This window comes from Rhinopithecus roxellana, chromosome 3, assembly GCF_007565055.1.
Source record: "Rhinopithecus roxellana isolate Shanxi Qingling chromosome 3, ASM756505v1, whole genome shotgun sequence".
Lineage (NCBI taxonomy): Eukaryota > Metazoa > Chordata > Mammalia > Primates > Cercopithecidae > Rhinopithecus > Rhinopithecus roxellana.
In genome coordinates, this window is record NC_044551.1 from 39946634 (window position 1) to 39970330 (window position 23697).

At 44.7% G+C, this 23697-nt stretch overlaps 1 protein-coding gene across 1 annotated transcript in view; it reads left to right on the top strand.

The window, feature by feature from the left end:
- The window catches only part of FAT2 (FAT atypical cadherin 2), a 65210-nt gene that overhangs the window by 11334 nt on the left and 30179 nt on the right, over nucleotides 1-23697 (top strand). Inside the window, exons 3-12 of the mRNA XM_010358658.2 lie at nucleotides 1333-1391; nucleotides 3087-3398; nucleotides 4371-4581; nucleotides 6181-6320; nucleotides 6916-7197; nucleotides 8291-8501; nucleotides 11461-15513; nucleotides 17038-17234; nucleotides 19744-19897; nucleotides 23458-23691. Coding sequence (XP_010356960.2) covers nucleotides 1333-1391; nucleotides 3087-3398; nucleotides 4371-4581; nucleotides 6181-6320; nucleotides 6916-7197; nucleotides 8291-8501; nucleotides 11461-15513; nucleotides 17038-17234; nucleotides 19744-19897; nucleotides 23458-23691 — 5853 coding nt within the window. The remainder of the gene's footprint in view (nucleotides 1-1332; nucleotides 1392-3086; nucleotides 3399-4370; nucleotides 4582-6180; nucleotides 6321-6915; nucleotides 7198-8290; nucleotides 8502-11460; nucleotides 15514-17037; nucleotides 17235-19743; nucleotides 19898-23457; nucleotides 23692-23697) is intronic.

Sequence of the window (23697 nt, forward strand, 5' to 3'; positions counted from 1 at the left end):
AATTCTCAGAATTGAATTGGTTGCCAGGACTTTTTCAGATGTAAAGATAGAAACCCAATGCAGGTTGGCTGAGGCAATAAAATACATTGTTTTTCTTACTTTATGGAAAATTCCAGACATAGGATGGCTGCAGGCACAGGTGTAGCCAGCGTTCGAATAATGTAATGAAGGCTCTGCCTCTGCTTATCTCTTGGCCTTATTTTCTCTGAGTGGATCTATCCTCAGGAGTCCTTCTTGTTGCTGTCAGGCTTCCTCCTGTCCTCTCAGCACACCAGCAGAAAAAGTATCTTTCTAGAGCTCTTGCAAAAGTCCCAGAATTGATTCTTATCAGACAGACGGGTCCCTTGTCTATTGCAGAGCCAGTTGCGAGGGCCAGGGGGATAGTCTGTGCTGACTGGCTCTCCTTGGGCTATAAACTTCTCCCCAGGAGGTTCAGCTGCACCCCAGATAGTGAAGGACTAAAATTGGTTTCCCCTCAGGAGAACTAGCGTTTGTTAATTAAAAGAAGAGGAAATGAATGATGAGCAGAAGACATCCAGATGCAAACATGTTCCATAGATTTTAGTGACAAGAAACCAAAATCACAGCAGTGCTGACATTAACCCCTGTGCACCAGTAACCCTACTGGGTGCTTCCAGCTGGCAACCATCCTGACTGCGGAGGCTGCTCACGGTGGGCCGATTGCTGAAGTTTTGATGTATCACCCCTGCCTAATAGTGAAAGCAGGAAGTAGCTGGGAACTTCACCTGACATATTATCTCTGCTGTTCTCTCCCAGCTCCTCACTTCACCGTCCCTTTCCCCCGAGTTTCATTTCCCCTTAGTGTTCTGATGCTCCTCAGCCTACAGTGAGGTCATATTCCAATAGATCCATTATAAGTTAAAAATACTGTAAGTCCAAACTGTGTTTAAACACTGAACCTACAGAACATCATAGCTTAGCCTTGCCTACCTTGTACGTGCTCAGAACACTTGCATTAGCTTAAGGGGGCAAAATCATCTCACACAAAGCCTATTTTATAATAAAGTATTGAATATTTCAACACTTCAGTATTTGTACTCAATACTTCAGTATTTGAATACTGAAGTGAAAGTAAACAACAGAATGTATGGATACTTGAAGTATGGTTTGTACTGAATGTGTATTGCTTTCACACCATGATAAAGTAGGAAATTTAAGTTGAACTATCCTAAGTCGAGGATGATCTTTAGGTGTTCTTCAAAGATCAGAAGAATTCTTATCTGAGATTTGAATGTAATTCTTGAACTTGCCTCAGCAAAGTGGCCTTGAAAGCCTTTTGCTCATGTCTCTCCCCTACCGTCTCTCTCCCAGGTCTCCTATCTACAGCCCGGCAGCTGGACAGAGAGAACAAGGATGAACACATCCTGGAGGTAAGTAATGGTGGTGAATCCATCGACTGGGTTTGAATGCCTCCCACAGAAGGCGATTTGTGGAGCCATGTTAGGCCTTGGAGCCACGTGCATGTCTAGCCCTGTGGCTGAGGAGGGTTTGGCCTCAGGGAGGAGGATACACATGAGCTGAGCCTTGCTGGATGATCCTTGGATCTTTGCTAGCTCCTCAGCACTGAGAAGGGAAGGAGTCTGAAACTGTGTCCAGGCTGGGAAGGCACCATTGATTGATTAGTAATGCCTGCAGGGAGTGAAGGACAGGGGAGCAGTACATGTGTGCTATGTACTTATTGAGTCCAGTCCATCCCTCCTGGCCCAGGGAGACAGAATCATTCTCGGTCAGTAGCAGAGCCAGGATGAAGACCAGACCTTTGTCTTCTAGATCTGTGTTCTTTCTAGGATGCCTCTAAAATCACATAGGCATTCCTGGTGCCTATTCCAATGAAAGGCTTTAGTTAGTGGCTTAGAGGGAATGAAATCAGAAGAGAAGGAGATCAGGTGGAAATCTAACTATTTCCCCTCCTGAGCTGTCCTTCACTGATTATCTCTTCTAGTTTTAAAGGCATCAGGAGGGGGCAATACATATTCCTCAGCAGGAAATAAATTTTGCCTTTGATACTTCCATGCTCTGCACATTCTTTTTCCTTTGGTAAGAAACAGGTATTATTGGCCAGGTGCAATGGCTCATGCCTGTGATCCCAGCACTTTGGGAGGCGGAGGCGGGCAGATCACTTGAGGTTAGGAGTTCAAGACCAGCCTGGCCAACATGATGAAACCCCATCTCTAATAAAAATACAAAAATTAGCCAGGTGTGGTGGCGGGCGCTTGTAATCCCAGCTACTTGGGAGGCTGAGGCAGGAGAAGCACTTGAATCCGGGAGTGGAGGTTGCAGTGAGCCGAGATCGTGCCACTGCACTCCAGCCTGGGCGATAGAGCGAGACTCAGTCTCAAAAAAAGAAAAAAAGAAACAGGTATTATTAGTAAGAAGTAGCTAAATGGCTTTCTAGAATTCCTAAGGACTGAAAGCATTCTCCACAGTTCAGTAACAGATATTTACCTTTAAACACCGAAGTGTTTTTAAAAATTTGGAACCATTTCATGTGGAAAGGTCCTGTCTGATATGATGCCCTTGGGGCTATTGATGCATGTGATTATTTGCCCTTGCATTAAATAACTACTGGTTCTGAAATGGTTTGGGGGCTTTTTCTCACTCGATTTCATTGCATTGGGCCACGTGTCTGACTCAAAAAGTACCACTCATTCCCTCATAAACATTTTCTCATTTGTTTTCTCTAATATTGAGCAGCTTAAGGAAACCAGAGAACTAAGATTATGAGAAACACAAGCAAGTAAAAAGTACGTAGTCTCTGAGAAATGGCCCAGGGCTGTCCCACATACACAGCACCAGCTTTTGTCTAGAGACTGACTCTGTCTTCTTCCAGTTCTTTCTGCTTCCTTTCTCTGTTCTCACTGGCTTTCCCATGGGCAAAGTTGCCAGAGAGCTGAGTTCCAAGTAGGTGAAGTTATGATAATAAAAAGCACAAGCTGATACCAAAGAACAAACTGACTGATATTTCCAGGTTGTTAAAAGGGGTGATAGGGCTGTGGTGGGTGGCAAAGCATAGTCACTAATTTGCAATTGTCAGCTCAGGTGCTCATGCTCAATTCTGCCCCCAGGTGACCGTGCTGGACAATGGGGAGCCCTCACTGAAGTCCACCTCCAGGGTGGTGATAGGCATCTTGGACGTCAATGACAATCCACCTGTATTCTCCCATAAGCTCTTCAATGTCCGCCTTCCAGAGAGGCTGAGCCCAGTGTCCTCTGGGCCTGTGTACAGGCTGGTGGCTTCAGACCTGGATGAGGGTCTTAATGGCAGAGTCACCTACAGTATCAAGGAGAGCGATGAGGAGGGCTTCAGTATCGACCCGGTCACAGGTGTGGTGTCATCCAGCAGCACTTTTACAGCTGGAGAGTACAACATCCTAACGGTGAGCAGACAGAAGGAAGCCACAGAGGGAGGAGTGGCATGCTGGTTAGTGACCTTCTTTGAGAATTCAGGAGGAGGAAGACAGCCCGCCGTCATGAGGGAAGTGGTACTCTCCTTCTTGGCCTTCTACCAGAGAAACTGGGAGTCCCAGCTTCAGCCAAAGGATCAAATTCTGGGTCCTTCTCTTTGAGGGCAATAAGGTCTTTGCCTGGGAAATCCCCTCGACTCATAGAAAGAAGGATTTAGTGAGAGTAAGAGAGGATTTGGAATCAATAAGCCTGGGTTCCAACCCTAGTACTGCCATTTTACACCTGTGTGATCTTGGACAAGTCATTTAACCTTTGTTTTATCATTTGCAAAATGGAGATAAGAAAGTTTTTCTTGTGAGAAGCCAATATATCAAGTAGCTAGTGCATGGGTGCTTTCATCAGTCAGCCTGAATTCAACCCCAGTCTCATTGCTAGCCAGGCATTTCATCTGGTAGGTGAATTGATCACGCTGAGCCCTAGTTTCTTCTTGTAAAAGAGAGATGATAACAGGACCTCTTCCAAGGTTATTGTGAGGATTAAATCAGATATTGTGCACAAAGCTCTTAGAACAAGGCCTGATAATAGTGAGAATTCAATCAATTCTAGCTTGTTAGGTTTATGGTAGTTGGGAAGAGCAAAGGGCATATGTATGTAAAGTTCAATTTAGGAAGTAGTACACAGTAAGTCTTCAGTTAACAGTGGCATTTATTATTTTTACACTAGCCATGAGGTTCTTGAGCACAGGTTATATGTTTTGTTCACCACCGTGCCTGCAGCAACTGTCAGGGTGCCTGTTTACAGCAAGCCCTCAAGTGTGCATCAAATGAATGAATGACTGCATAAGAGGCCAGCTTGGTCAGAATCACAGAACACTCTGGTTCTCATCCTGGCTGCTTGGGTCTTCTTGTCTCTTGCCCTCAGTTTTGGTGTTGGCCTCCTTTCAGATCAAGGCAACAGACAGTGGGCAGCCACCACTCTCAGCCAGTGTCCGGCTACACATTGAGTGGATCCCTCAGCCTCGGCCATCCTCCATCCCCCTGGCCTTTGATGAGACCCACTACAGCTTTACGGTCATGGAGACAGACCCGGTGAACCACATGGTGGGGGTCATCAGCGTAGAGGGCAGACCTGGCCTCTTCTGGTTCAACATCTCAGGTGAGGCGAGGCTGAGGGCCCAACGAGGGCCAGGCCCTCCTGTCCTTATACACCAGCTCTAGTTTTCCTGCTACAGTCCTTCTGAGCCCTCTCAAGGTCGGGCTCCTTGGCACCCCCTCTTTCAGCCCTGAGGGCGGACTGCCTCTTCCCTGGTTCTCTGGGAGCACAGGCAGTAAGAATGCCACGAATGCCAAGCTTTCCTTTCACTCCAGCCACGATCTGTAACCCCAGCCAGAGTTGGCAGTGCCTCCAGTTGCCCCAAGAACCTGGGAGACCTAAGATGGTCCAGGAAGACTCAGAGCAGAAACGCTTTGTGTTTCCTTTTCCGCCTCAATGTGAAAATCATAGTTGACCGTGAGCCTGCCATCAGCTATACCCTGGGGCCATGCACAATGTTCTGGCTTCAGGTTTTGCCCTTGAGATCAGGGGAAAGGGCCCATTCTCATTCTAGGAGGCACTTGGATCCAGGCTCTGATGGCCTTCTCTGAAATTCCTCTCTGTCTCTAAATCAAGGTTTTGTTTCAACATCTGGGGGTCACAGAACCCTTCAGGAATCTGATGAATGCTTAGGTCCTCATTCCAAAAAGTTGCATGCACAAACACACACAAATGTAAACCTGCCTACAATTTAGAGGATTTATAGGCTCTTTGAAACCCATCCAGGGATTCCAGGTTAAAAATCTCTAAGAGTTTCAACACCCACATGAACATGGAGTCCTGGTACAGTTTTCTGTCCTGGCTAAGAGTAGGATAGGACATATGCTCCTGACCCAAGCTCTTTGAAACTCCTGGACTTACTTCCAGTTCTGGTTTACTGCTCTTTTAATTATTTGACTTTTTTTCTTTAATACCAAATTAATGCATGTGCTCTCTAAAACATTTCAAAAGCACAAATGGGCTGGACACAGTGGCTCGCACCTGTAATCCCAGCTATTTGAGAGGCTGAAGTAGGAGGATCACTTGAGGCCAAGGCCGAGGTTATAGTGAGCTATGATTGCACCATATACCCCAGCCTGGGTGACAGAGTGACAGCCTGTCTATAAATAGGTAAATACGCACATACAAATGAATGCAGAGAAGAGAATAAAAATCACCTAAAATTCCACCAATCAGAAGATAATCCACTGTTATAATTTTGATGTGTTTCCTTCTTGTCATTTTTCCTTTACATGCACGTGTGCACGCACACACACACACACACCCTTAGGGTTATATTAAAATATTGTTTTGTAATACTTTTAAGTGTAATATGTCATGAATATATTTCCATGTCACTAAACATATTTCTATATACTAGACATTTTTAAAACTTCATGTTATTTTACATTTGGATTCTTATAGTTTATTAATCAATTTGATTTATTAATAAAATTTAAATGAAAATAACTTGACAACAACTTGACAGAATAAATTACACTTTTGGGACTGGGGGCCTGTCACCCAGATCTTTACCACCTTTACCACCTTTACCATCTTCACCATCTTTACCACTGTGGACTTTACCACCACGTCCTCTGAGCCTGACAACCAAAGCCTGTCTTATGCTGTGATGCCTAAATCACTGAGGTTGTGTGTGCTTTCTCCCCACTCCCACTCTAGGTGGGGATAAGGACATGGACTTTGACATTGAGAAGACCACAGGCAGCATCGTCATTGCCAGGCCTCTTGATACCAGGAGGAGGTCGAGCTATAACTTGACTGTCGAGGTGACAGATGGGTCCCGCACCATTGCCACCCAGGTTAGAGGCCTCAGCTGGGGACCGCTGTGTTGAGAGGAGATGGAAGGCCTCCTTGGTTGGGATGAGGCTACAGAGGTTTTTTGTGGATGTGGTGTTCCTCAAGGAACACTGAATTTAGAATCAAGGTTCTTGTCTAATGCACTCTGTAATTCTGTGACCCTGGGATAATTCTTGCTCCCACTCTGAATCTGTCTATAATTGGAAGCTTGTTTAAATGAGCAGTTTTAATTAAAGATAGAGTACCATGGGGCTTCCATGGGTATAGGGGGATGATGACTGGGTAAGTGGGGCTCTGAATTTCTATTCTGGCTTCAGCCAGAGTTTTATCTGTTTCTCACATTTGGATTTCACACAACATTTCACTTGATGGAAAGGCCCTTCAAGAAAATTTTTGTTTTTGAAAAACACTAGACTGTGCAGCATCTGAAAGTCTTTTGATTTTGAAATACTATCATTCATTCAACAAATATTTATCGAGTGATTGCTGAGTGCCAGGCACTGTGCTAGGCCTGCGTGGTACAGGGAGGTCCAGACAGACCCAGTCCCTGTTCCCCTGGGGCTTGCAGTGGACCTTCTCCCTCACCTCCCTCCCTAGGTCCACATCTTCATGATTGCCAACATTAACCACCATCGGCCCCAGTTTCTGGAAACTCGTTATGAGGTCAGAGTGCCCCAGGACACCGTGCCAGGGGTGGAGCTCCTGCGAGTCCAGGCCATAGATCAAGACAAGGGCAAAAGCCTCATCTATACCATACATGGCAGCCAAGACCCAGGAAGTGCCAGCCTCTTCCAGCTGGACCCAAGCACTGGTGTCCTGGTAACGGTGGGAAAATTGGACCTGGGCTTGGGGCCCTCCCAGCACACACTGACAGTCATGGTGAGTAAATGGAAAAACCTGGTGAGAATATGCTTGCATGCAGATGTGTGGGGGTGGACGTGCTTGGAGACATGCCGAAGGTCCCCTTCCCTGGTGAGCCAGGCACACCAGTGCTCATAAAGACCATACATGAGGCAGAGTTGTGACATTTCAGAGCTGGCGAAGGGCACCTTCCATAAGGGATGCCTGCAAGTGAAGGTAGAGATGGGACGGCTGCCAAGGAAACTCCTGTCAACCTCAGCTTTCTCTGGATTCACCCCAAATATTCCCCAAGAGCTATCTCCCTGCTCAGTGACTTCATGACACAATGTGGATTCATACAGTGTCAGAGCTGGAAGGGACACGGAGGCTTTCCCACTGAGAGCAAGGACTAGGGTTAGGCCAGCAAGCCATGCAGGACACAAAATGTAAGGAGGGCTCACTCTCTCTGGGCCATGTGCCTGCATTTTTATGACCCCAAGAGTTAGGGCCTCTTTAAATTTTGCACCCTACTTGCCTACCCCTAGTTCTATCCCTGATCCTGCCCATTTGTCTCATCTTACACCTGAAACCCACCGAGAAAGACAGACTTGCTCACTGCCATATAGTTATTTATGATGGAACCAGAATCGGAGTCTGGCCTCCTGTCTTAAAGATCAGGGTTCTTACGCTAATTTATCATCATTTGGGCATATAATATGTATTCAAGGCTCTGTGAAGTCCTGCAGCAAAGAAAACTGTTTGCATTTAATTCAGTGCTCCCCAAATTTACGTGACCATATAATTTTTTTTCCCTGCATAACATGTTAACATCTTGAAGAATGAGTATTATTCTCCGAGACGTAATTTGGAAAACATTGCTTCTCTGCCTATTTCTGCCTTTCTTCTAAAATAGAATTATCCATTAAAATAGCTAAGCCTAGGAATCATTGACTGACAAATTTACATAAAAGAAGAAAAAGAGCATAGATTAGAACAAGATTTAAAAGAATACGGAGAGTTAGTTACAACTGGGCATATTTTAAATTGGCATTCTAGTTCATTGACCTTACCCTAACCCTGCCTCCTCCTAATTCCATTTGCTGCTCACCCAATTACCCCTTTGGGCCTATAGGTCCGAGACCAGGAAATACCCATCAAGAGGAACTTCGTGTGGGTGACCATTCATGTGGAGGATGGAAACCTCCACCCACCCCGCTTCACCCAGCTCCACTATGAGGCAAGTGTTCCTGATACCATAGTCCCTGGCACAGAGCTGCTGCAGGTCCGAGCCATGGATGCCGACCGGGGAGTCAATGCTGAGGTCCACTACTCCCTCCTGAAAGGTGAGACGCCTGGCCATGAGCTCAGAGGATGGGTCAAGATGCTTTAGAAAGAAAGGAAAGCACTAGAGGCATGAATTTGCAAATTAATCGAGTACCAAGCTCGTTAGGCCTTGGCAAACAATAATTCTAGAGCATTCCCTGGGACTACCTAAATTAATGCACTTCCAAAGATAGTATTACTATCCAAAGATAGTAATAACATAACTACTACAGTATGAGTAAGGACCACTCATGCTGTGGGATAATTTACATATATATTATATAAACCCACCAGTGACCAAACATGTAGAAGATATTTATGAAGTCCATGCAACATTTAAAAATGTAATAACTTCACGTATGTATGTTAGAATATTTTATGAGTTGTATGGCATAGTTTTAGAAGTAATTTTTATTTTCTGACAAGGCTGCACAGTGATTTAGTATCTATTATATGGGTTTCTTCATCTGAAAAATGGGAATAATTTTACCTGTGCCAGAAAGTCATTGCAAAGATTAAAAGAGAAAATGTATGTTGGCCGGGCGCGGTGGCTCACGCCTGTAATCCCAGCACTTTGGGATGCCGAGGCGGGCAGATCACCTGAGGTCAGGAGTTTGAGACCAGCCTGACCAAGATGGTGAAACTCTGTCTCTACTAAAAATACCAACATTAGTCGGGCATGGTGGCACACACCTATAATCCCAGTTACTTGAGAGGCTGAGGCAGGAGAATCGCTTGAACCTGGGAGGCAGAGGTTGCAGTGAGCTGAGATTGCACCACTGCACTCCAGCCCAGGTGACAGAGCAAGACTCTATCTCAAAAAAGAAAATGTATGTTAATATATGTTGTAAATTGAAATATTGTACAAATGCCAGGGGCTACTACTATCATTGATAAGTGTTAATTATAAGCAATTACTATAACAAAAGCGATAATATCCAGTATCCAACTAGTTATTAATGATAATTTGTAATAATTATAATATATAATTAATGATATTTAATAGTAATAATTATATTTAATAATAATACTTCATAGAGCTAGTTGCTATGAGAAACAAAGATGAACATAATTTGCTGTCTGCCCTCACAAGACCTAATGTTCATTTATTGCATGCCAGTAGCTTATACAGTAGCTACTGGTACTGTATAAAGCCAGTAGCTTTAACTTTTCTTTTTGGAAGAAACAGTTGCCATATAACAGAAGTCTATTCACCCCCAAAGAAGAAGAATATGGATTATAATGCATTGCTTGCTTTTTGTGATTTATGAAATGAAATCACATCTTTTATCTCATTAACAACCTCACTGATGGAGATAATGATTTTATTTTCCAGATAAGATTAGTTTTAAAATATTCTTCTGATTATAGAAGTAACACATGCTCATTTTTGAAAACATGAAAAATACAGGAATATATAAAGAACATAACACACAGCCATCATTTTCATCACCCCAAAAGAATGATTTTCTGTCTTTCCCTCTCATCTTGCCCTATGCATATTTTTGTAATATTGAGATCATAATGAATATACAATTTTGTGCCCTGATTTATTTCTTTCAGCAGTGTGATATTATATCATAAATTACAATCAGAATTACATCTAGGTTGTTAACTTAGCCGCTTTTAATGGAATCACTTTAAAACGACTACTTACTCTTTAAAACCATGTTCTTTGACTGAATTTAGTGGTTATGTGACAAATCACCTAACCAGTCAGCTTGAGAAGGGCTTCAGAGGTGGAAGAATCAGATTGAAAGTTTATGACAAAACTTAGCCATTTGCTTTGCTGTTGAAATAATAAAATATGCACCCATGTGATGGAGTAAGACATGTAAACGGCAATATTTTCTCAAGTGTTAAGGGCTGTACCTGTGGTGGTGAGCAAAATGATTCAACTATTACTCATTTAATGGCATTAAAAGGTTATTGGGCATGGAGAAAGCACTCCTCTTTAAATTACTCAAGCTCCCTGATAGAATGAAGAACAAAGCCTCTGTTGGGTTCTAGAATGTCTTGTCGTCTTCTCTAACACCTGCCACTCTTTGTCTACCAAAGAAAGAGGATAGCTCACAGGCTCAAACCTTTTGGCAAGCAGATTTTATCTCGATTCTAATAGGGTATTTTTTCATTGACTTCTTTTTACAGTAACTTCTGATTTATGGTAAGCAATACGGTGTTTTTATTTAAAGAAGCAACATAATGTTACCTTTATAATATTTATCAAATTTTGAGTGAATTAATTTAAAGGAAACATCAATTAAATAATAGTGTAACATAACACAAGCAATAGATGGATATTGAAAAAATTATAAAGATGATGTGAGAATGCCTAGAGTTTAGGAAATACAGGCATGGGGCAAAGACATTTGCTCAGGAGCCTTGAGATGTGGGTGTTCTATATAACCAAAGCTATTAAAAATCATATTAAAAATGTAGCCAGGCACAGTGGCTCATACCTGTAATCCCAGCAGAGGCTGAGGCTGGAGGACCACTTGAGCCTAGGAGTTTGAGGCTGCAGTGAGCCATGCTCACATCACTACACTCCAGCCTGGGTGACAGGCAAGACCCTGACTCTAAAAAAAAAAAGTTATACAAAAGATGGTTACAAATTCTGTATAATGCAAAATGAAGCTTTTCCTACGAAAGGCTTCACTGAAATTCAGGGTGGAGTATGCTTTTCCTATGGAGCCTCCTTGTTTGGTTTCAAACACCTACTATAGCTTTGGTTTGTAGCTTAAGTTGTGTCCCAGAAACTTAGTGATAATTGACAGTGTGATATGAAGCACCTACTAAGTGCACCATGTTAGAGATTTTATAAAGTATCTACTCCATACACTATATCCATGGTGGATATACACTATATGCAGATTTTGCTCTGTCCAGGTTTTGTCTGATGGTCCCTTTACTGATCTAGAAAGCCTAGTTGATAACCTCTCGAGGGTGTGGCAAACTTGTTTGTCTTGTCTTCTGTTTCAGGGAACGGTGAAGGTTTCTTCAACATCAACGCCCTGCTAGGCATCATTACTCTAGCTCAAAAGCTTGATCGGGTAAATCATGCCCCACATACTCTGACAGTGAAGGCAGAAGATCAAGGCTCCCCACAATGGCGTGACCTGGCTACAGTGATCATTCACGTCTACCCCTCAGATAGGAGTGCCCCCATCTTTTCAAAATCTGAGTACTTTGTAGAGATCCCTGAATCAATCCCTGTTGGTTCCCCAATCCTCCTTGTCTCTGCTATGAGCTCCTCTGAAGTTACCTATGAGTTAAGAGAGGGAAACAAGGATGGAGTCTTCTCTATGAACTCATATTCTGGCCTCATTTCCACCCAGAAGAACTTGGACCATGAGAAAATCTCGTCTTACCAGCTGAAAATCCGAGGCAGCAATATGGCAGGTGCATTTACTGATGTCATGGTGGTGGTTGACATAATTGATGAAAATGACAATGCTCCTATGTTCTTAAAGTCAACTTTTGTGGGCCAAATTAGTGAAGCAGCTCCATTGTACAGCATGATCATGGATAAAAACAACAACCCCTTTGTGATTCATGCCTCTGACAGTGACAAAGAAACTAATTCCTTGTTGGTCTATAAAATTTTGGAGCCGGAGGCCTTGAAGTTTTTCAAAATTGATCCCAGCATGGGAACCCTAACCATTGTATCAGAGATGGATTATGAGAGCATGCCCTCTTTCCAATTCTGTGTCTATGTCCATGACCAAGGAAGCCCCATATTATTTGCACCTAGACCTGCCCAAGTCATCATTCATGTCAGAGATGTGAATGACTCTCCTCCCAGGTTCTCAGAACAGATATATGAGGTAGCAATAGTGGGACCTATCCATCCAGGCATGGAGCTTCTCACGGTGCGGGCCAGTGATGATGACTCGGAAGTCAATTACAGCATCAAAACTGGCAATGCTGATGAAGCTGTTACCATCCATCCTATCACTGGTAGCATATCTGTGCTGAATCCTGCTTTCTTGGGACTCTCTCGGAAGCTCACCATCAGGGCTTCTGATGGCTTATATCAAGACACTGCACTGGTAAAAATTTCTTTGACCCAAGTGCTTGACAAAAGCTTGCAGTTTGGTCAGGATGTCTATACGGCAGCTGTGAAGGAGAACTTTCAGGACAGAAAGGCACTGGTGATTCTTGGTGCCCAGGGCAATCACTTGAATGACACCCTTTCCTACTTCCTCTTGAATGGCACGGATGTGTTTCATATGGTCCAGTCAGCAGGCGTGTTACAGACACGAGGTGTGGCATTTGACCGGGAGCAGCAGGACACTCACGAGCTGGCAGTGGAAGTGAGGGACAATCGGACACCTCAGCGGGTGGCTCAGGCTTTGGTCAGAGTCTCTATTGAGGATGTCAATGACAATCCCCCCAAATTTAAGCATCTGCCCTATTACACAATCATCCAAGATGGCACAGAGCCAGGGGATGTCCTCTTTCAGGTATCTGCCACTGATGAGGACTTGGGGACAAATGGGGCCATTACATATGAATTTGCAGAAGATTACACATATTTCCGAATTGACCCCTATCTTGGGGACATAACACTCAAGAAACCCTTTGATTATCAAGCTTTAAATAAGTATCGCCTCAAAGTCATTGCTCGGGATGGAGGAACGCCATCCCTCCAGAGTGAGGAAGAGGTACTTGTCACTGTGAGAAATAAATCCAACCCACTGTTTCAGAGTCCTTACTACAAAGTCAGAGTACCTGAAAATATCACCCTCTATACCCCAATTCTCCACACCCAGGCCCGGAGTCCAGAGGGACTCCGGCTCATCTACAACATTGTGGAGGAAGAACCCTTGATGCTGTTCACCACTGACTTTAAGACTGGTGTCCTAACAGTAACAGGGCCTTTGGACTATGAGTCCAAGACCAAACATGTGTTCACAGTCAGAGCCACGGATACAGCTCTGGGGTCATTTTCTGAAGCCACAGTGGAAGTCCTAGTGGAGGATGTCAATGATAACCCTCCCACTTTTTCCCAATTGGTCTATACCACTTCCATCTCAGAAGGCTTGCCTGCTCAGACCCCTGTGATCCAACTGTTGGCTTCTGACCGGGACTCAGGGCAGAACCGTGACGTCTCTTATCAGATTGTGGAGGATGGCTCAGATGTTTCCAAGTTCTTCCAGATCAATGGGAGCACAGGGGAGATGTCCACAGTTCAAGAACTGGATTATGAAGTCCAACAACACTTTCATGTGAAAGTCAGGGCCATGGATAAAGGAGATCCCCCACTCACTGGTGAAACCCTTGTGGTTGTCAATGTGTCTGATATCAATGACAACCCCCCAGAGTTCAGACAACCTCAATATGAAGCCAATGTCAGTGAATTGGCAACCTGTGGACACCTGGTTCTTAAAGTCCAGGCTATTGATCCTGATAGCAGGGACACCTCCCGCCTGGAGTATCTAATTCTTTCTGGCAATCAGGACAGGCACTTCTCCATTAACAGCTCATCAGGAATAATTTCTATGTTCAACCTTTGCAAAAAGCACTTGGACTCTTCTTACAATTTGAGGATAGGCGCTTCTGATGGAGTCTTCCGAGCAACTGTGCCTGTGTACATCAACACTACAAATGTCAACAAGTACAGCCCAGAGTTCCAGCAGCACCTTTATGAGGCAGAATTAGCAGAGAATGCAATGGTTGGAACCAAGGTGATTGATTTGCTAGCCATAGACAAAGATAGTGGTCCTTATGGCACTATAGATTATACTATCATCAATAAACTAGCAAGTGAGAAGTTCTCCATAAACCCCAATGGCCAGATTGCCACTCTACAGAAACTGGATCGGGAAAATTCAACAGAGAGGGTCATTGCTATTAAGGTCATGGCTCGGGATGGAGGAGGAAGAGTAGCCTTCTGCACGGTGAAGATCATCCTCACAGATGAAAATGACAACCCTCCACAGTTCAAAGCATCTGAGTACACAGTATCCATTCAATCCAATGTCAGTAAAGACTCTCCGGTTATCCAGGTGTTGGCCTATGATGCAGATGAAGGTCAGAATGCAGATGTCACCTACTCAATGAATCCAGAGGACCTAGTTAAAGATGTCATTGAAATTAACCCAGTCACTGGTGTGGTCAAGGTGAAAGACAGCCTGGTGGGATTGGAAAATCAGACCCTTGACTTCTTCATCAAAGCCCAAGATGGAGGCCCTCCTCACTGGAATTCTCTGGTGCCAGTACGACTTCAGGTGGTTCCTAAAAAAGTATCCTTGCCGAAATTTTCTGAACCTCTGTATACTTTCTCTGCACTTGAAGACCTTCCAGAGGGGTCTGAAATTGGGGTTGTTAAAGCAGTGGCAGCTCAAGATCCAGTCATCTACAGTCTAGTGCGGGGCACCACACCTGAGAGCAACAAGGATGGTATCTTCTCCCTGGACCCAGACACAGGGGTCATAAAGGTGAGGAAGCCCATGGACCATGAATCCACCAAATTGTACCAGATTGATGTGATGGCACATTGCCTTCAGAACAGTGACGTGGTGTCCTTGGTCTCTGTCAACATCCAAGTGGGAGACGTCAATGACAATAGGCCTGTATTCGAGGCTGATCCATATAAGGCTGTCCTCACTGAGAATATGCCAGTGGGGACCTCAGTCATTCAGGTGACTGCCATTGACAAGGATACTGGGAGAGATGGCCAGGTGAGCTACAGGCTGTCTGCAGACCCTGGTAGCAATGTCCATGAGCTCTTTGCCATTGACAGTGAGAGTGGTTGGATCACCACACTCCAAGAACTTGACTGTGAGACCTGCCAGACTTATCATTTTCATGTGGTGGCCTATGACCATGGACAGACCATCCAGCTATCCTCTCAGGCCCTGGTTCAGGTCTCCATTACAGACGAGAATGACAATGCTCCCCGATTTGCTTCTGAAGAGTACAGAGGATCTGTGGTTGAGAACAGTGAGCCTGGCAAACTGGTGGTGACTCTAAAGACCCTGGATGCTGACATTTCTGAGCAGAACAGGCAGGTCACCTGCTACATCACAGGTAAGAACACCTGTCATGGACTATAGGCTCTGGAATGCATTGAAAAACATCGAGGAAGAGGTGCCCTAAAATGGGTTCATGTCCTGGGTTTGCCACTTATTAGCAGTGTGACCTTGGGCACATTTAAATCCCTAGGACCTCAGTTTCTCCACCTATAGACTTGGCATGCATGTTATGATTCACCTCACAGGCATGCTGGTAAGATCTGTAATTTATAGAAAGCACCTATACGTTAGAAAGTGCTTTCCAAAAACGACGTCTCATTATTTCACGTGAGTCATACTCTAACTGCTGTGAGTTGTGTTTTGAAAGATGGAGGAGGCACCAAGAAAGTTGTGTGATCCATGAAAATTCTGTCAAGTGACTATCTTTATGGAGAGTGTCCTGCCCAGGGAAAGTCGTGAATGATAAAAAACGCTTCTTAGTCAATCACAGGTCCTAAGTGTAGGAATGACAGCACTTCCTTAGGTATAATTCCCTCATTTCGCATATGTGAAAACCAAGACCCAGATGGAGAAGTTCAACCAAGGTCACACTCTTGTGCTTGCTTCAGGGCTGGGATTAAAACCCAAACCTACAAGCTGCTTTTCTTAGTGGATACCTACTGTGAAACTAAGTTACCCTATTCCCAATCCAGTGACTAAGCCAGCTAACCAGTGGCCATGAGAGAGTTTCTTCACTCCTGTGTCCTTTTTTTTTCTCACCCCGGGTGCCATGTCCCCCTATTCCCATGAACATGGCTCCTTCTGCTCTCACAGCTGTCCAGTGAAAAGCCCATGAGCCTGTAATTCTGACCAAGAACCACAGACTCCTGAAGACATAGGATCAAAGCTGTTTGAAATACAGAGTTGTAGAAAAATAGAATCTTATCATCTTAAAATATCAGACCCCTAAAAACACAGAAGTCTTAAAATCTCAGGATAATAGAGTAATAAATGTCAACATATTATCAATTCTTGGAGCAGTTGGATCTTAGAACTCTGGAATCTTAGGATCTCAGAGTAAGAAATCCATATTCCTACATTCTTGTCAGTGATTAGTGTCAAGGAAAGAAAGATGACTTAGCAAGCAAACCTAGTGCTCCTACAGAACCTCCACTTAGGGTGGGTCCTTAGTTATAAAATAACACCTTGGAGTGTTTAGTGTTTTTGATTGCTTCCTACCTCTCCACTGTTATATAGTTATGCCTCTTAGACATTTACATAGAATTGAAATTTATTTCCCTTTAACTTCCTCCCATGTCTTCTGGGCCACAAAAATAAAAAACCCTCCCTTCAGCCACATATTTTGGAGTGATGCTTCTTGCATTGATAATTTCATTTAACAGAAGGCATTTGAAGTCCGAAGTAGCTTCATAACACCAAAAAGTGGACTCAGTGGAGAAGTGTGGGTTCCTAGTTAAGGAAGGAAATGTTTGCTTTCCCAGCAATTCTAAAAAATGTGTCCAATGGGCAGCCACCTGTGACACAAAGTCGAGTTTATTTCTATTGCTTGGCTTCTGAAAGCTCTGCCCCATCTGTTTAGAGGGAGACCCCCTGGGCCAGTTTGGCATCAGCCAAGTTGGAGATGAGTGGAGGATTTCCTCAAGGAAGACCCTGGACCGCGAGCACACAGCCAAGTACTTACTCAGAATCACAGCATCTGATGGCAAGTTCCAGGCTTCAGTCACCGTGGAGATTTTTGTCCTGGACGTCAATGATAACAGCCCACAGTGCTCACAGGTGAGAGCCTGGTGAGGGGCGGAGTGGGTAGTGGAGGCAAGGAAGGTAGAGTGAGGGGTGGGAGAACAGAGGGTGAGGGGCAGGAGAAGGGAGATTGAGGGGTAAGAGAACAGAGAGTGAGGGGCAGGAGAAAGGAGGACCAAGGGATCCATCTCTGAGGCCGGCCATCACTGACCTCACCTCCCTTGCTTCTCCCCAGCAAGCCTCAGACGAGTTCCTGGGGGCAGGGACCATTCTAGGTAATTCCTTGGCCCCCATAGGGATATACCAAGCTGTTCAAGACTCATGGTCCACATCTTTCCCCCTACATTCCCAACAAAGGTCTATTTCTCTGCAGAACATATCCAGAAGGAAAGTAACATACGCGTTCTCCAAACACAGACAGCCATGCCCAATGGGCAAACCCCTGGCACTGCTCAACTTGTTGACATGGCTCACTATTATCAAATACACTCATAGAGACCTGGCCCCAGACAAACCCCTTGCCCCATGCCCATATATGCACCTCTCCACATCGGCTGGGGTAATTTAGCCCTTTGAGATACCCTCTTTCACTTATACAGATACAAACATGAGATAGGGCAATTTCATTTGGTGAGGGATACTTTCTTAAGGATCTCATGTAATTCAACTCCAAAATTCCAGCGGGAACAAATGTTGAGTGGTGTGTTTGTGTGTGCGTGTGTGTGTGTGCATTGTCAGGAGAGAAACTGTGTTCCTAGAGGCATAAACCAACAATTGCTGTCATGGAACTTTGCTTTTAAACATATTTTTTAAAATACAGTAAGTAATTTTTAATTTTGAGAGGATTTACATTCTTTCAAAGTTTACAAAGTTAAACTGCTAACATTTTAATTTTATAACATCTCAAATTATCATAATCCAGCCATTCCATATATATATACAAATGCACAGTTATATATACCCACACATATACACAAAAGATCATCTACAACCCTATACACACAGGCAAATGCCTATACATGTATACACATAAACGTATAAGCATATACCTATATACCTAGCATAATCATCCATATACTCACCCACACATGCAACTATACATAATAAATTCACATGAACATACTTACGCATTTGCATATATACAAACTTTGATTTGCTTGCACATACATATACAGGTATAGACACATACCTAGCAACACACATAAATACATGTATCTCCTCACCTTTTCTTCCTCCGCTCTTCTACATGCCAGTCACATAAAAGCATAGTAGAAAAAGAGAGTCTGGTTATTGGTATGCATGCAAAATGTCTTTTCAGGATCCGAGATGACCATATTTGGGGTGGTCTCAGAAGGGAGGCTTTTTTGGGGAGAATGGTGGTCACCTTCCTTCTCTTTTCCCTCAGCCATCATTACAACCAACCTCTGTCCTCCCCATGCTGGGAGAGGCTGGGATCAGGCTCACCCTGGCCCTCCCAGAGATAGTTCACAGCATCATTAGAGCCAGAAAAAAGAGGCCTGGGGAACCACCTCCACACGGCCTGCCCAGGCATAAAACTTCCATCCACGCCTGTAATCCAAGCACTTTGGGAGGCCGAGGCAGGGGTTTGAGACCAACCTGGCCAACATGGTGAAACCCCGTCTTTACTAAAAATACAAAAAAAATTAGCCAGGTGTGGTGGCACACGCCTGTACTCCCAGCTACCTAGGAGACTGAGGCAGGAGAATTGCTTGAATACAGGAGGAGGAGGTTGCAGTGAGCCAAAATTGTACCACTGCATTCAAGCCTGGACAACAGAGTGAGACTGTCTCAAAAAAAAGAAAACAAGAAAATGAATAAAGCTTCCATCCAGGGCATGTAGGGGTCCATGCTTGCCCACACTCCACAGTGGTTGAAACCATGATGCTTGGAGGCTGGCTCAGAGCCAGCCACTGAAGAAAAATTGAATTCTCAGGGAACTCTAACCTTTCCCCTCTGCCACTCCCTCAGATGCCGTGATGATACCTGCAGCAAAGGGAGGGTAGGCCAAGCGATGGTCTGAGTCCAGACCTGACTCAGAGGTCAAGGGTCTGTCCTGGGAATATAGGGACAAATCAGGGAGATGAGCTTAATAGCATGGCCTCGCCACAGAGGCAGGGGAGGTTGACCTGACACCTTCCAGAATGCTTGCGTCAGGCTCATCTCTCCTTCCTCCTCCAAAAGCCTCAAAGGACTGGGTGGAAGAAGTTGTAGCACTCCCTTCTAGCCCTGCCTGTGGGCTTTTGGATGGCAGAACTTCTCTATTCTCTCTTTTCTGACTTGTTCTCTTGTCATCCTCTTCCTGTTTTAAACCTCAATTTTCCTTGGATGTTTCATCTTATTCTACCTCCTTCTGTTCCCCTCCCTCCCTCTCTCTGCTTCTCTTTCTCTCTCTCTGTCTCTGTTCATCTCTGCCCTCTTAGTTTCTCTCTTTCTGCTTCTGGCTCCCTCAGTCAGTCACTCTGCTTCTCTCTGGATCTGAATGCAGTTCCCACAATCTCCCTCTTCTTTGTCTTTCCATCTCTAGCTTCTCTATACTGGCAAGGTTCATGAAGATGTATTTCCAGGACACTTCATTTTGAAGGTTTCTGCCACAGACTTGGATACTGATACCAATGCTCAGATCACATACTCTCTGCATGGCCCTGGGGCGCATGAATTCAAGCTGGATCCTCATACAGGTAGGTTTCCTGAGTTGCAGGATCAAGACAAGAACATCTTTACTGAATAGCAAGTGCGCAGTGCCATGGTATTCTCCTTGGAGAAGAAACAGGAGTTCACTCATCCATCTGCAAACATATATTGGCCCTATGTGCCAAGCATTGTACTGGGGACATAATAAATAGGCTGATAAGACAAGATTTGGGTCTTTACAATCTAGTGGGAAATGGAGTCGTTGAATTAGTGGTTTTAAATAAGCTAAATTAAGAAAAAATGCAGAATGCTAAGGGGATTAATTTCATTCCTTAAAAATTTATTTTAGCACAGTTGACTCCTTGGTTTCTCCTTTCCTTCCCTCCCCTCTCCCCTCCTTTTCTTTCCTTTTTTCCTTTTCTTTTCTCCCTTTCCCTTTTCCTTCCTTCCTTCCTTCCTTCCTTCCTTCCTTCCTTCCTTCCTTCCTTCCTTTCCTTCCTTCCTTCCTTCCTTCCTTCCTTCCTTCCTTCCTTCCTTCCTTCCTTCCTTCCTTCCTTCTTTCTTTCTCTTTCCTTCTTTCTTTCTTTCTTTCTTTCTTTCTTTCTTTCTTTCTTCTTTCTTTCTTTCTTTCTTTCTTTCTTTCTCTCTCTCTCTCTCTCTCTTTCTTTCTCTCTCTCTCCCCTTCCACCCTGCCTGCTTCCTTCCTTCCTTCCTCTTGTTCCCTCCCTCCCTCCCTCCCTCCCTCTCTCTCTCTCTCTCTCTCTTTCTTTCTTTCTTTCTTTCTTCTCTCTTTCTTTCATCTTTCTGTCTTTTTGCTAGCTATGGGAATATTTGGCAACAGAACTTGACTTGGGCTATGGAGGGGGGTTAAGTAAAACATCACCGAGGAAATGCCACTTTATGTGAGCCTTGCAGACACAGAAGAGTTAGCCAGGGGTGACAGAGTGGGGGAAAGGGCACTCAAGGCAGGAGAATTCATACGAAGACCTTCTTTGGGGAAATAGTACGCACACTGAGGACCTGAGAGAAAGCCAGAAACTGGTGCCCAGAGAGGGAAGAGAGAGGACAAAGAATGAGGCCCCAGGGTGGGCAGGGCCAAATCCCACCTTTAGAGCCACTGGAGGATTTAGGCAGGTGACTGTCATGGCCAAGAACATGATCTCAAGGTATCTATGCTGCAAACCGGGGATAACGTCTTATAGAATTGTTGTGAAGATCACAAGTGAGAAACCATATGGAAGCCTAGCCCAGGTCTGGCTCAGTAGATGTGGTTGCCATTATCATTGTTACTAGCCAGGGGATAGAGCAAAATAAGAAGCAGAGATTCCTGCAGGGTAGGCCAGGAGTAGCCAGGAGAGGCTGGGCTGTGAGAGTCTGGTGGACTGGACTTCCTTTGGAAGACCAGCCCACTTAGGAGGGATTCCTGCCCTGCTGCTGCAGGGGAGGGTGTGGGGATGGGCAGCACAGAAGGCCTAGGTCACAAGGGACAGCTGCTGACACTTGGCTTGGGTCCAATAGCTCAAAGGATGACTTGGAGATACCTGAGCAGGAGGTGGCAGGGGAGAGGGGTGTCATAGGAAGCTGTCTGGGTAGATAGGGGACAATGTTGTCCTTCCTAAACCCAGCAGGGGCATGCAGAGTGACCCAGGCAGGTTACCTAACCTCTCTCTGCTGCTCTTTGCAGGATGATCAGTAAGGACTTAAAGAAAAAAAAAAACTGGCATTTTTTTCTGAATATGGAAATAATACATGTTCATGGTATAAAATTCAAGTAATGTAGTTATGCATTATGCAGAAACTGGAACGTCTGCATGATAACCCCTTCCTCCACAGATAAGGACTCTTGGTATATATTCTGTCCAACTGGTTTTCCACGCATCTCCAAAATCTCTATATAATTACTTCATGAAAGTAGAATACTACTTGTAAGTTGCTTTTCTTCACTCAGCTGTATCTCAAAGCTCTATCATAATTCATTTTTGGTTGTTTTTTGTTTTTTGGTTTTTTTGTTTTGTTTTTTTGAGATGGAGTCTCGCTCTGTCGCCCAGGCTGGAGTGCAGTGGCGCACTCTAGGCTCACTGCAAGCTCCACCTCCCAGGTTCATGCCATTCTCCTGCCTCAGCCTCCTGAGTAGCTGGGACTACAGGCACCCACCACCACGCCTGGCTAATTTTTGTGTTTTTAGCAGAGACAGGGTTTCACCTTGTTAGCCAGGATGGTCTTGATCTCCTGACCTCGTGATCCGCTCACCTCGGCTTCCCAAAGTGCTGGGATTACAGGCGTGAGCCACCGCGCCTGGCCATTTTTGGTTTTATGGTGTTTTGGACAAACCTCTCTCAAACCAGGTTTTTCCTCTGCTCTCACACCAAAACAATCATCAACATAGAAGAATTCTGTGGCCAAATGTGTGTGGGTTTTCCCCATACAACAAGCAGCGGAGACCACTCATGCGTCCTCTAAGTCAATTCTGACACTATCTACCTGGAGATAGTGTCAGATCCCACGGGTTGAGGGCTCTGTCCACAACACAACACAAGGTGTACCCCCTTACCCAGACACCAGTTGCAAGTCCAGGCCTCCAGAATGTCTGACCAACCGGCTTCAAGTTGGGGATCCCAAGACTCCTTCTTTGGGTTTAATTTGTTGGGACAGCTCACAGAACTCAGAAAAACACTTGTGTTTACTGGTTTATTATAAAGGATATTGCAAAGGATACAGGTGAAGAGAGGTGTAGGGTGAGACATGAGGAAAGGGGCTCCCATGTCCTCCCTGGGCGCACCACCCTCCAGGAATCGCCATGTGTTCAGCTATGTGGAAGCTCTCGGAACCCAGTCCTCTTGGGTGGTTATGGGAGCCTCATGATGTCAGCATTATTTCCCCCAGGGTATAAGGCAGGACCCTCTCTGGGGAGAGTCTTAAAACCCACAATCAGAAAAGGGGGGAAAGATGGGAGTCTTGCCTTGGGGCAGGTGAAAGGAGAGCAGGAGAAGGTCAGAGACATCGTGCTTCCTGAGGCCTAACACACCCAACATTATAACAAAAGACTGTGCAACAAGGGCTGTGGGAGTTATAGGCAGAAGCCACTCATGAAAACCAAGATACATATAACACCATACATGGTATTTTACTGTGTGGCTAAATCATAATATACTTAGCCAGTCCCTTTTTGAAAGACATATAGAATGATTTCAGTATGTTGCTATTATAAACAGTGCTGCAGAGAATATCCTTATACACAGGATTTTTATCTTTGGGTTGATTCTTCTCTAGAATATATATATTCCTAGAAGTGGAATTATGAACTAAACGAAAAATGCATTTTATATATTGTTAGAAATTGCCTACTTGGCCTTTAAGAATATACCTATTTTTAGCTTGTTGGTGATGATCTTAAACTGGCAATGTGATGAAGTGTGTTTGGGAGAATCAGGAAGGTGAATGGGTGTGGGGGAATATAGGCTTAGCTGCTTTCCTGACTGTATTGAGCCCTCCTTGCTGTGAACAAAACTCTGTGTGGCTGGGTTTGTCTCCTGTAGATATCTAGAGGGCACATGCTTGGGTAATATTTCCCCAGAGAAAGCTCAACTTTTGTCATTTCTCTGGCCAGGGGAGCTGACCACACTCACAGCCCTAGACCGAGAAAGGAAGGATGTGTTCAACCTTGTTGCCAAAGCAACAGATGGAGGTGGCCGATCGTGCCAAGCAGACATCACCCTCCATGTGGAGGATGTGAATGACAATGCCCCACGGTTCTTCCCCAGCCACTGTACTGTGGCTGTCTTTGACAACACCACAGTGAAGACCCCTGTGGCTGTAGTATTTGCCCGGGATCCCGACCAAGGTGAGT